Source organism: Calypte anna, chromosome 25 (genome assembly GCF_003957555.1).
Source record: "Calypte anna isolate BGI_N300 chromosome 25, bCalAnn1_v1.p, whole genome shotgun sequence".
Taxonomy (NCBI): domain Eukaryota; kingdom Metazoa; phylum Chordata; class Aves; order Apodiformes; family Trochilidae; genus Calypte; species Calypte anna.
The window spans coordinates 1,091,749-1,105,996 of NC_044270.1; the positions used below are offsets into that span (position 1 = coordinate 1,091,749).

Genomic DNA, 14,248 nt, shown 5'->3' on the forward strand with positions numbered 1-14,248 from the left:
AGTACGTTAGAACACTCGAAGGTTAAGGAGTAAGCAAGGCGATTAGATTAAGGGACTCGGCACGATTGTAATGTCTACAAAGAAGCTCAAATGTGTGAAAGACAAGCTTTGTTAGTTAATTGTTGCTAAATGCTTTGTAACCAATCAAGTTAAAACGTGTGTAACGAGATGTAGAAATCACCAATCAGCAATATGCATACGTGGCATTAGCTCTTAGATTAGTGTATAAATATCGCCTTCTGATTCAATAAAGTAGGACATTTGTTTGCATCAAACTGGGTCCCTGTCTTGGACTGCGACAATTTCCCAGAAGATTGTTCCTGGGAGCAGGAACAAAGGAAATAATGCCTTGCACAGAACATTTTAGTGAGTTTTCAAAAAGTTTTGGAGCCAATTCAGACCTCCTCCGAGAGGTGAGGAGGAAGCCTCAGTTGGTTTTGTAATTCTATTGTGTAGCATTTGTGTTTAGGTAATGCCTGCAGCACCTGCTGAAGTCCAGGCCCAAACTGTGGTGAGATCCAGAGTCTGCCACAACCTGCTGAGAGAGGATGATGGAAAGAGAAGAGGTGTGAGGGTGACTCGTGCGAGGCCAGCTCTCCCCAGCCCACGTGCAATGGGTGTGATTTGTCACGTTCCACTATTGGTTGGATTCCTCTGCTTGAAAATGTGAGACAGAGAAAATTGCAGGTGACTCAGCAGCCACGTGTCCTGGAGAGTCCTTAAAGATGGAGCCAGTGGGTGCTCACAGACAGTGCTGCACCCACCTCTGCTTCTGCAGCAGCTGGGCTGGCTGGCCCTGCTCCATCACTCCCTCCTCTTGCTAAGCCTGCTCCTACTCTTCATCTTCTCTGATCTGGAAATCTGCAGAGCATCACCCCTGGCCTGTCAACAGGGAGTCTTTGAGTCCTCAGGGATGTTGCTAACTCCTGGGTGAGAAATTTGCAAAACAAATCTCATGCTAAGGAGGAAGTGCTAGGATCCTATGAGAAGATATTGATGGAGGGTTACCAGAGTTGCCCAAGACCCCTTGGTAATCCTGCAAAGTTTTCTGCAGGGTTCAGTGGTGAGGGAATCCATAGGGATCCCCCAAGCTGATGGGGTTTTCCCACCTTCCACCAGAGACAGCAAAACAAGAGCCAAAGGCTGAGACAGAACCTTTTGCACATGGGTGGCAAAGGCAGAAGGTGCAGTTTCCCAAACCTGCTCCTCTTCACCTTGCTACTGGCTTCTTTACCCATTCCTTGTGATCCAAAGTATGGAACACTTCCTTTCTGCCTGGGGATGCAGCCACAGCTGGCCCTGAGCTCCTCCAACTCCAGAGGAGCACTTCAGCAAATGGTTTTCCAAGTCTTTTCATAACCCTGGCAGAGAAGCACTTCTTGATGTGCAGCATCCCCTTCTCCCAGCAGTGATCTGGAATATCCCAGATGAATCCCAGGTCTCTGGCTATTGCCTTCGACCTTCCCATGGATTTTAGCAGGAACTGCCAGACTACAAAGATCAAGGTTTTAGGAAGAAATGAAAAGGAGAAAGTGTGAGGCTGGGAGAATGCAAAAGTGAAGGAAACACTTGCAGACAGCTGATGCCAAGATACTATTTTTATTGCTTTATACAAGAAAAGGAGAAGATGGCAAGAAAGGACAAACAGGGAAATTCTGCCACCCCCAATTAGTGCAAAGAAGTACAGACTCTCTCTCCCAGACAATATTTCTGGGGGCACAAAATCCATTAGTTACGTGTTACAAGGAAAAGTGTTGCTCTTGAGGTAAGTACAGTAGAGATAATGAAGAATCTACGGAGAACCATTTTTCCAAAAAGGATTTACACTTCCTAGGACAGGAAGGGCACTAGGATATAAAGTGGTGAGGAAGATGCTGGGAAGTTGAGGGACTTGAAAACCATTTTCTTTCCTTAGCCATTGGAGACACCATAGGGCAATGACACCAGAGCGTGTGCTCTCCTTGTGGTGGGATCCCACCACAGGAGTCTCCCTGCAACCCCTCAAGGAGCCTCAAGGAGCCCTGCACTTGTATTTACGGATACAGACATCTGCACAGGGGACGGAGTAGCAGGGCTGGCAGGCAGGGGTGCGCAAAGTCGTGCACAGGGGGATGGGACGGATGAGGCAGGGGAGGGGACAGCTTTCCACACACTTGGGAACAAGCTGAGCACCCCTACAGCAGGGATCCACGTATCTGGTGGTGCACCTGGTGACATCCTGGCAGCAGGGGCGCATGTATCCGGTGGTGCATCTCGTGACATCCTGGCAGCATGGGTCCGGACATCTGGTGATGCATTTGGTGCTATCCTGGCAGCACGGGTCCACACATCTGGTGGTGCACTTGGTGATATCCTGGCAGCAGGGGTCTTCACATTTGGTGGTGCACTTGGCCACTTCCTGGCAGCATGGGTCTCCACATTTGGTGGTGCACTTGGTGACATCCTGGCAGCATGGGTCCTCACATTTAGTGGTGCACTTGGTGACATCCTGACAGCATGGGTCTGCACATCTGGTGACACATTTGGTGGCATCCTGACAGCATGGGTCCATGCATTTGGTGGTGCACTTGGTGACATCCTGACAGCACGGGTCCACACATCTGGTGACATATTTGGTGACATCCTGGCAGCAGGGATCCCCACACCTGGTGACACATTTGGTGACATCCTGGCAGCAGGGATCCCCACACCTGGTGGTGTATCTGGTAAGCTGCCCACAGCACGGGTCTACATACTTAGTAATGTTCCAAGTCAGACGTCCACAGCACGGATCCACGTACCTGGTTTTGTATCTGGTTAAAGCTCCATAGCATGGATCAAAACCCCTGGGGATGCACTTGGTCACTCTGTCACAGCGTGGATCCACACATCTAGTGGTGCACCTGGCGACACCTCCATAGCATGGATTGATGCACCTGGTGACGCATTTGGTGAGATCCTGACAGCAGGGGTCTGCACATCTGGTGACGCATTTGGTGAGATCCTGACAGCATGGATCTGCACGTCTGGTAGTACACTTGGTGACATCCTGACAGCAGGGGTCTGCACATCTGGTGACACATTTGGTGGCATCCTGACAGCATGGATCTGCACATCTGGTAGTACACTTGGTGACATCCTGACAGCAGGGGTCTGCACATCTGGTGACACATTTGGTGGCATCCTGACAGCAGGGGTCCGCACATCTGGTGACACATTTGGTGGCATCCTGACAGCATGGATCTGCACATCTGGTAGTACACTTGGTGACATCCTGACAGCAGGGGTCCACGCATCTGGTGACACATTTGGTGGCATCCTGACAGCATGGATCTGCACATCTGGTGGTGCACTTGGTGACATCCTGACAGCAGGGGTCTGCACATCTAGTGACACATTTGATGGCATCCTGACAGCAGGGATCTGCACATCTGGTGACGCATTTGATGGCATCCTGACAGCAGGGGTCTGCACATCTGGTAGTACACTTGGTGACATCTTGACAGCATGGGTCCACACATCTGGTGGTGCACTTGGTGACATCCTGGCAGCAGGGGTCTGCACACCTGGTGTCACATTTGGTGACATCCTGGCAGCAGGGCTCTACACACGTGGTGGTGCATTCGGTGACTTCCTTGCAGCAGGGATCCCCACACGTGGTGGTGCACTTGGTCACCTCCTTACAGCACGGATCCTCACATCTACTGGTGCACTCACTGATTTTGCAGCAGCAGGGATCCACACGCTGGGAGCTGCACCTGCACACATCCTGACAGCAGGGGACCCCCAGGGAGCAGGGATCCAGGCACCTGGCAGCCTGTGCTACACCCAGGTTACCCAGGTTCAGGTAAGTGGTGGTGCCCTGAGGAACTGTGGCGTAGCAGCAGGGATTCAGCTGTTGACCCAAGTTCTGGATGGTGCAGGCAGTGCCACAGGGATCCCGGCAGTTTCTCCTGGGGAAAGTCTTCAGCAGGACAGCGGGAGGGGGGATGCGAAGCTGTTTCAGATGGCACCCATGGTGGCAAGACATATTTGAGGGGGGGGTGAGGTCTGAAAGCAGGAAGGGAATAGACTTTGTGGGAAAGAGATACTTGGCTTCTGCAAGGCTGTTTTACACACAGAGGTTTTCCAAGGGAATATTGGAAATATCCTGGGATAACAGCCTGAAATCCATAGCACTAACTTCACAGGAAAGCATTTTGGAGAAGTTTGTAGCTAATAGATACCTTTCAAACAGCCTCTCAAAACAGTAAAGAAGAGGGGTGTTACTTGGACTCAGCTAGATGATACTGCAAGGTCTGAAGACAACCCCCACCCGTCCAAAGCTCCCCTCGGACGTCCAAAGCTCCAAACCAAGCTCCCCTTGGTTTGGGATTAACTCTTTGACATTACTTCCCTATTTCCATCCACAAAGAAGACTACCAGGCTTCTGCTAGTGCCCTGTCCACACCTGGATCCTCAACCAGGGGACATGAGTGGAGGCTTGGTGCCAGAAAACATCCTCAGAATAAAATCTGACACTCACAGCTGCTTTCCTACCTCTCCCCCAGAAATTCACCTAGTTCTTCTCAGAAGAACCCAGAAGAACCCAGACTTTCTTCCAGGCATCGCTTACCCTTGCAGCCTCCAAGTCTGCGTTTCTTATCTTCCCTCCCACTTCTACCCTTTGAAGTCCCAGCCTTGCCTTTTGATCTCTCTCAAACCCAGTAATTTGCTGGTTAAGAGAGGGGAGCAATGTCAGTGGGGAAAGAGGGAGGTTAGTCCACCCTCAGCTACCCTGAGACACATCTTGATGGAGAAAGCAATTGCAAAAGAGACAACAAATAAAGACTGGTAGAAGGTGGAATGAATATTTACCTTTACCTCTTCTGCTTGATAAATACCACACACAAACCACATTAAGCAGAAGCACTCATACATCTTCTAAGTTGCTTTTGGAGATAATATTTAAAAATCAAATAATCCAAACCACTACATTGCTAACTAGTAAACCAAGAGATACTTACCCAGTTCACCACCAGCAACTAGCAAAGGAAAGAAAAATGGTTTGAGAAACACTACAATATGAACCCTTTTATATGATTTCAATGTCCGTGTCTCCGGAAGTGAGACACCTCAGGGGTATGGAAATAAAATTTGTAATAATCCAGAGTTGCTCCACCTCCAGTCCTTAAATTACTTGCTTACATTATAATTTTTTATGAAAAGTAGCCACTGAGGTAGCACATGCGACACTATGACTGCTGCCTGCAAGCTTGAATTCCAGATCCAAATATTTCCTATGGGGGATGGGGAAGAAGGAACCAATGATACAGGCTGGAAACAATTCCCCTTGGGATTAAACTTGGTTTTGATAAAAGCTATTTTGGTACATTTTCTTGCACCTTCCCCTGAGCAGCCATCCAGGCCAGGATCTCAGCTGGAATAAGACTCAGAAAGGGGCTTTGTTCTGCTCTACTGTGCAAGTTTGCTTGCTCTTACTTGCACACAATATCCCCCCTACCAGGAATTTTATCCCAAATAATCTGGTCAGAATTTCCCTTGTTTCAGTTTGTGGTTGCTACTTCTGGGTACTTCTGAGTAGAAGTTCTCTACTAATACCCTGTAGATAACTGAATGGGCCCAGCTCTGCTCCTCAATTAAGTGCACTACAACAGCACAACCACAATTTGTTCTGATTTTGGCAGCCAGACAGCCAGGGAAGGCTGTGGTAAAGTCTTCAGTGTCACTTAGGCTCCTTCCAGGACTTGCCCTGTGGTGGCCCGTCTCTCTGCTGTGACACTCTTGTGGTGACAAACTATTTGTGTTGAGTGCCCCAACCACAGGGTCTGGTGGTGGCAATTTTGGTTTGCTGGGCACATGGGACAAGCTACACCAAGACTGAGACACAGCATCCATGAAAGAACCCAGGAACTGGGCATGATTGTGTCCAGGCTTTCTGCCTGCCATAACCGAAGTTAAGATCTTGTCTGAAAATCCCTCTTTATACAAGAGAAGGGAGAACCGACGAGGGCAATGCCTGTGAGAGATCAAAGACTCTGGAACTTCCTTCTCTGGTCACTCCAAACTTGCCTTAAGTCACTTGGTGACACAAACAGTGAACCAGTATTACTTGCATGCAGAAACAAAGGCATAAATCATCTGAGATGAAGGTTCTTGTGTAGTCTATGTGCTTCTCTCCCTTTAAACATGTGTCCAGGCTGCTGGTGGTGTCCAGTCCAGTGGCTTTATGGTTATTTAAGTTGAAATCAATAAATCCGGGACACGTAACCACTTGGGCTGCCAGTTCACTGCTGAGCACAATGATTTGGATTAACGCTATGGAGTCCAGCTGATTTTGGTCAACCAGTGGGCTGAAGGGAAGTTGATGGTGGTCACTCAGCTGCTCTTCAGGGGTGTAACTCCACAAGGATAAAGCCAACATCACAATGATGGAGTAGAGTTGTGTTACTTGAGTCAGCTTTGGGAGAAGATGCAAAACATCACGAGACTGAAAATGGTATCAAAGTTTCCAGAAATATGTCAGGATGCTACCGCCAGTGACAAGCACCACGTCTGAACAGGACAGCAACAGAAGGAGGTCAGATGTGTCTAAAAATAAATAATCCCCCAGATCCCACATCGCATCCTGCCTCTAATGGCCTGCATGATGTGTTGGGCTGGAGGATGTTTTATTGTCACACAAAAACTGACCCATGACTGGCTGACTACTCGAGAGCAAGCTGAGAGCCCATTCATTTCCCAAATTCCTCTCTGACATCAGCTCCACTGAAGGGACACGTGAATTCCCCAAACCATCTTTGCTCACTCCAGGTTATGCTACAGCCACGGAAATAGCTGGTTTCCACTAAAAATAATTAGTCAAATAATCCATCACGGGGCAGAGGTGGGGCAGGTTGGGGTTAACAACGGGTACTTTGGCTGCGTGCTTGGGGCACCACAACTCCGGAGGCCAAGCTCTTGAATATACAAAGCAGGTCCCAGGTTGTAGTAGTCAGGTCTCCTCACTGCTGCCTTTATTTGCTGATCCTGAGCTGGGTGAGTATCTCTGGGATTGTAGCCTACTACCTGTGTTAGTTTTCTCCTATTTGCTGGAGCAGGTTACTGCTCCCAGGTGCAGAAGGGAAATTGTTCGCTGGCTCTCCCCCCTCCTTGGGGATAAGGGTTTGAAAGAGAAATAACTTTCTTCCTTCACGCTTGCTTTGCTCCGTGTTCTCCCATGGATGCTCTACAAAATCCTTCTTGGTGCCTCCACATGGGATTTAGAAGGCTGAACCTCCACCTTCCTCAGTGAGCACCTACACAGCAGCTGGGAACTTATTCTGCTCTGCATGTAGTTATTGTCTAAGTGAAGAAGTGACTGCAGCAGCTGAGATCCCAGGTAAGACTTGAAGGTAAACCCAGAAAACTATGTCTTTCTTTTACCTGTTTGGCCTCTTGATCCTTTTAGCAATGGTAGAGGTAGGACTGTGACAGCTGCACCTCCTGAGATGGGTATTTTCCATTCAGGATGAGGAGAAAACAACTGGAAAAGGGAGGGGATTAACTTGAATTTTGTAAACCTGCTAAAAATGTTAATTGAATCCACAGCTTTCTGCACAAGAAAAAGCTGCTAGGGTGAAATTGTTTGGCTAAAACCAGATTTTAATAGGGAAAGCTGAGTCAGGAAGTTTATAGAGGAAAAGAGAATGACCAGGTTCCTTTACATAAGCAATGGCTGCAGAAATTTGTGGGGGGAAAAAGTAATAAATGAGACAAAACTAAAAACAACCCCCAGCAGATTTTTTTTTTTTCTATATTCTTTATCTCAAGAGCAAATTGAATCATCAAATCACAGAATGCCAGGTTGGAAGGGACCTCAAGGATCATTTAGCCCAACCTTTCTAATTAAAACTACTGTTTAAACGAGGTAGCCCAGCACTGAGTTCACCTGCCAAGAAAATGAAACATCTGATGTGTTGTGTTAATAGACATCAAATTGCTCCCTTTTTTTTGTAGGTTTGCTCACAGTGCAGAGATGTCTTCCCAGTCCAACCTGCCCTGCCTGCACATCATGCACACCGAATCTCACCCATCACATTGCACCATAGTGGTGAACCTGGGTGATTGCCCCGTGCAGGACATGCAACCCTGTCCTGAGCAGACTTTCCAGCTGGGGCCCTGCCTGGATGATTGCCCTGAAGTTCTGCCCTCCTGCCCACCTCCTGCTGTGCCTGCAGCCTTCTGCTGCCCTGAGCACCACTCTGCCTGGGGCCCCTGCCCACCCCTGTGTGCCACCACCTTCCTGTACCCAGCAGCCATGTACTGTGACTCCCCTCAAAGCAAGGGAGGGGCCCAATTCCCCTTCCCATCCACAGACTCTGAGTCCTGCACCCTCGAGACAGCTGAGGACTGTGTGGAAAGCTTTCCCCTTCAGCATCAAATCTCCCCGTTGGATGACTACATCCCTGAGACAGCTGGGACCTGCCTGGATAGCATCCCCTTGCAACGCCCGATCCTGACTGCAGACCCCAGTACCTTTGAGGTGATCAAGATCTGCTCAGAGGAGCCCTGTGATGCTCAGGAGATTCTCATCGGTGAGCCCTGCCCTGCCCAGTGCTCAGTTACAAGTCTGGATCCCTGCACATCCCAAAGTGGGATTTCTGGAGAGCCCTGCATGCCTCAGGGTACTTTAGGGACATGCACACCCCAGGGCACCGTGGAGCTACGCACACCCCAGGGCACCGTGGAACTTTGTGCCCCCCAGGATGCTGAAGGACCAGTAGACACCAACTCGTCCAAGGACACAGCCAAAAAGTCCAGCAGCCACCCATCCCCACGAGCACCCTTCCGCCTGAACACCTACACCTCCACCATCTTGGAGAGGTGCCTTTCCAGGTGCCAGAAGTGGCTGCATGGCATGAAATAAGGGTGGGAGCAGGGGGGAGCAGGCAGTAAAGGTGTTTTCCTGCATGGACAAGACCTCCTCTGGTGAGTCTCTTGGTTTCTCATCTGTACCAACCAGAGAGAAGCTTGCCTTGTGTTAAATAAAAAAATAATTAAAATAATAAAAATTAAAAAAACCCAACTTTTCAATCATCTGTTAATTATGGGTATTATTATTATTATTATTATTATTATTATTATTATTATTCTTGCAAAATGTTAACTGCAGTAATATTGGCAAAAGTGCAATGCAAGTATTAATTGCATTCACAGGGACCCATTTCATCATCTTCAACCTTTTTACTTCCCACATCCAAGTAACTACTTTCATAATCTCTCTTAAATTCAGTTATGATTTTGCCTTTGGGTTTTCTAGCCTCTTTTTTTTTTTTTTTTTTTTTAATGGTCTTTTAGATTAAAATCATTATGAGAATATTGAGAAAAGTAGCTCAAAGACATCATTTGAATATAGCTTCAGAAAGGTCTTTTAAGGAGATATAAAATGAGAGACGACATCTAGGGTGAGGAAAGAACAAATGCTGATCAGAAAGAAGTTGCAGAAAACAGCAGGAGAAGAACAGGGCTGAGAAATGCAAGTTTTGTTGCACAATGTCCAGTTGCAAACTCTCTATAATTAAAAATTGTAATCACCTAACAGCTTTCTCCAGAACCCAAATTCTCTCTCAATATATTAGCAGCAGCTTGATGCAATGGGTGGATAAAACTTTTAAAAAGTTCTAGAAAAAGCAGAGGGAGAAGATACATCTCCCTTCATGTAACTGGTAAAATCTGACACTTCTTGCTCAGCCACCCTGCCTGATGTGGTGGTAGCACCCACGGCTCTCCATACTCCTGGTGATCATGAGCTGCTGTTTGCTGTTGTTGCAAGAAGAGCTCAGAGCAGCCTGGAAAAATGATGAGAAGCAGCCCAGGCATCCATAAACAGCTGCTCAATGAAAGTGATTTTCATTGGATTATGGTACTTTATTTGCTGGCTCTTTAACATCTGCTTTTAGAAAGAATTTTTCTGCCTCTGTATGCACATCAAATAAAATATCTCTACATGTTAACACTGTCCATCTATTTGCAAAGAGATGAAACAAGTCCTTAGAGTGCTGCAATAACCACAGTTTATTGGATTGGGGGAATAAATCTTGATGATTCTGAAGAGTTTGTCAGCTGGTTCCATTTTGGTTTTTTTCCCTCAGTAAATAAATCAAGAGATCTCATTCTCAAGACATTCTGTCAGATTACCCTGCCTGAAACTACATATATCACCCATTATCTTGTAATAACCCTCTTCAGAGAGTTAGATTAGATCTGCAGTATTAGGCTTGGGAAACATCTATAAATCAAACATTAGGGCAGATAGCCCAATAATAATGGCCAAATGACACCAAAAGATGAATCAGCAAAGATGAGAAGTGGAAGGATCCTGTTTACTGCAGTCCCGACTATGCCCTTACAAAGTCAGATAAGCTCAGCTCATTGCTGCAGGATGCTCTTTTGACACCATATTATTCTACAAATTGCCCTTTACAAATTGTCCTGCTCTCCCACATCATCTCAGCTGCTAAAATACCTTCCCGTTACCCTGCCCTGCCTGGCACTTCCCCTGGCAGCCTCCACAGTGTGCTCCATCCCAACACATCCAACATCCAAACGCCCATCTGATGATGTGTGTGCAGTTTGTTGGCATCATCCTGGGTGCTTCTGAGTGCTTGCAAGAAAACAATCTCTGAAGACTGAACCTTTTCCTCCAGCCCAGCAGAGGGGAGGGAGCAAGTTGCCTTTTCTCAAGGATCATTAAACTGGAGATGCTCATCCAGACCAAGGTGGGGGTTTCTTTAGCTCCTTGGAGGACTCCATAGCCCACCCAGGAACATGAGTATATCACGTTTTCTGTGCAAACTAAACCTAGAAAGCATATTTTTGGTTGGTGCACTGACTGGAGTTTCAATGAGCAATCATTTCATCCAAGCAATCTGGGCCAGAGGTGGTTTCTGTGGCTGGGCTGCTGTGCCCTGGTCCCAGTGCTGACAACAAAGAAGAGGATCAGACCCAGTTGGATCCTTTCACTGGTTGTGTCTGCAGCTCAGTCCTCACCTGTCTACTGCCTTCCCCCAGCTCTTCATTCCTTTGCTGGTTCTCCTGTTCCCTTTGCCATGATCTCCTCCCCTCACTCAACAGCCATTATTCCTGCCTTGTGACACCTCATCAGCAGCAGGGAGGAGTGTAATTGGTACAGCTGGAAAAGAGGCATCAGCTGTGATTGTGGCATTCTGAACATCTCAGCTCCAATTCAGCCCTTTCCTACAGAGAGGAAGCAAAGAAAACATCACCCAACCAGGGGCTGACCAAACTTTGCCAACAAAAGTCAAGGACCTGGTTTTTCAAAGCAATGGCTGATAAGGTTGAGAGGAAGGACCCCAGCCCCAGCAGTACCCCAGAGCTGGAAAAGCTTCTTTCATGGAACCAGGTCAGGCATTTTAGGAAGTGGATCCTCCAGAGCAGGTCACCTGCTGCATGTCTACACTTCCAAGCGGTGCCAGTCTGGAGTCCACATTCTCCTCACCTGAGTCACCAGCTCCACGAGGAGTCTCCAGACCTCCACGAGGTCTTCCAGACACAAAGACTGAGAAGTCCAGATAAAACCACCATCTTCCATCCGTTATTGAAAGCAGAGAGGTCAGCACCCCTTTTCACACCCACGGAACTTCAGAACACGCATGAGCTGCACTAAGTGGAGCATTTCACAAAAATAACAAGTTTGGCCACATTTGGAACCACTTTGGCTCCAAACTGCCTATTTCTTCATCTCATTTTTTCCCCCTCTGATTTTCAGCACCTTTCTGGGTTCAGCACCAGGTGACTCTTGCCCATGGGCTGCAAGTGACTTGGTTTCTGAGCTGGACAAAGCTCTAAACTTCAGCACAAACTTCGAGCTGGGCAAGGAGGTTCAGAGAAAGGCTGGGAGCTTGCCCCAGCCCAGCACACCTTCCCCGTGTCAACAAACAGCAATGTTGCTCTGAAACAAAGCAAGCCACAGGCAGAACTGGTAGAGCCTGGTTTCCACTGTCTGTCCTGTGTCCAACAGCCCCATGAAGGGAGAACTGCTCCATCCTTTCAACTACAGCAGCAGGAACCAAGTCTCTACTGATTTTCATTACACTAACAGGGATTTAGCATTGCCACCATCACAAACTTGCTTTGCAAATTATGTTTTTAATAACCAGTAAGTTAGGATATTAAAATGGGGAGCATAGAAGCTTTATTTCTTGGGAGAACCAAGCTGAAGAAAGGTGAACTTCTACAAAAAAAAAAAAGAAAGCAGGTGATTTCCCTGCCTGCAGATCTCTGAAAAAAAAAAATTAAAAAAAGAGGAGCAGACAGGGCAGGCAGGAGCTGCATTCCTGCATCAGCACAGGCAGCTCAAGCTGCATCAGCCTGCGTCCTCCTTGCCTTTCCTCACCCCACCAGCCTTGTGTAAGCAGCTCCCAGACCTGCACAGTTCACCCCATCAGGTGCTGCCAGATTTGTGTCCCTGCCAGGCAAGCTCCATCTTGCCCCAGAGAACCCACTCCTGTCCTCACCTGCCAGCCCCACACAATGCCTTGATCCTTCCCAGTGGCACCTTGCCCAGGCAGATCCACCCCTACCAGCCTGGCTGTGCTGAGGTTTCCATCAGGTCGTGTTGCCCAACGTGTCCTCTTTGCCCCCTTCCACCCTCTGCCCCAGACAAACCTCCCATTGTTGGAACACAGCCACCTCTGAGAACTTCTGGCACTCCTCTCCACCTGCCCTCGATGCTCCCATTATCGCCCGTGGGTAACCAGAGGGCAGCAGAAAAGCAGATTTCCACCCCATCCAGAGAAGACACTAAACATCAGACTTTAAGCCAATGCCCAAAATTGCCTCTTCCTCCTAAAACAAGAGAGCAAAAGGACCTGTTGGGGTTCTGTTTTTTCTGTTCCCCACTGATGTGCTGGGTAGTGAGGAAACTAACGGGCAAAGGCATCAAAATTGTCCCCACCACCAAGGGGAGCAGCTGAGATGTCTGCAGCCTGTGACTCACTTCCAGCACAGCCACAAGAGCTGACTCAGGTCTCCACCAAATCCCCAGCTTTCAAGTGGAACAAGGCAGCAGAGACTGCAACCGAGCCCCCTGCCCTGTCCCATCCCAGCTCATCCCCACGGACAGCCCTGGGATGAGGCAGAAATCTCCATGGACACAGAAGGGGCAGGAGCAAAATGCTGCTGCCTCCAGACCCAGTCAAGGTCACACACATGGCAGGACCAATGGTTCTGAGTCCAGAAGGGTACAGCAGAGGAAAAAAAAAAAAAATCACAGAATACCAGACTGGTTTGGGTTGGAAGGGGCCTTAAAGATCATTCATCCCACCACCTTTCCTGGACAGGGACACTTCCCACCAGCCCATGTTGCTCCAAGCCTCATCCAACCAACACTTCCAGAGATGGGGTAGCCACAGCTTCTCAGGGCAACCTAGGCCAGTGTCCCACCACCCTCATAGTCAAGATTTTCTTCCTAATGTCTAAACTAAACCTCTCCAATTCCAGTTTAAATGCCTCCCACCTCGTTCTATCAACAAAGAATCAACCAGGAGGGTGCTACACCTACCCAGCCTCTGAGCACTCCCACAAAAAAGCTGGTTCGTGGTCAGAGCTCTGCCCAGAAGTTGCTTTTCCAAACCTAAACCCTGTGGCTGGCTCAGGGAATGATTCTGAGCAAGGTTTGTTTGCAGCCAGCAGAGCCCCCAGGAGGGATGGAGCCTCAGGTGTGCAGACACAGAGGTCCTGACCAGGAGTCCTGGCCCCATGCAGCGTCCTCTGGTGGTGCAGGGCATGGAGAGGAAAGAGAACATTTTGCTGCTGGAGCCTGGAGAAGTGGAAAGGAAGGCATCAGGAATCGTTAAAAGTCATTTTCTTGATGACAGATAAAATGCAGGACTTGCAGTCTTCTGGGGTGGAGGTAATGAGTAGTAGCTGGGTGATTCATTTTGCAGAATACACCAATTAATTGTACAAAACACACAAATTAACTGTACAAAATACACCAAATTAACTGTACAAAATACACAAGCTTGTGAGTTCCTTTGCACTTTGGAAAAATAATTTATTCAATGATAACACTGATGACAGATAAAATGCAGGACTTGGAGTCTTCTGGGCTGGAGGTAAGGAGTAGTAGGTAGGTGATTCATTTTGCAAAATACACCAATTAATTGTACAAAATATACCAAATTATCTGTACAAAATACACAAATTAATTTTACAAAATACTCCCAAATTAATTGTACAAAATACACCAAACTAACTGTACAAA

At 47.8% G+C, this 14,248-nt stretch overlaps 1 protein-coding gene across 1 annotated transcript; it reads right to left on the reverse strand.

The window, feature by feature from the left end:
• Positions 1 to 2,011: 2,011 nt before the first annotated feature.
• LOC115599639 (keratin-associated protein 10-4-like) lies at positions 2,012 to 4,009 on the reverse strand. Its single transcript, XM_030464960.1, has one exon. It carries the CDS (start codon positions 4,007 to 4,009, stop codon positions 2,012 to 2,014), a length of 1,998 nt encoding a protein of 665 aa, XP_030320820.1.
• Between the last annotated feature and the right edge of the window lie 10,239 nt (positions 4,010 to 14,248).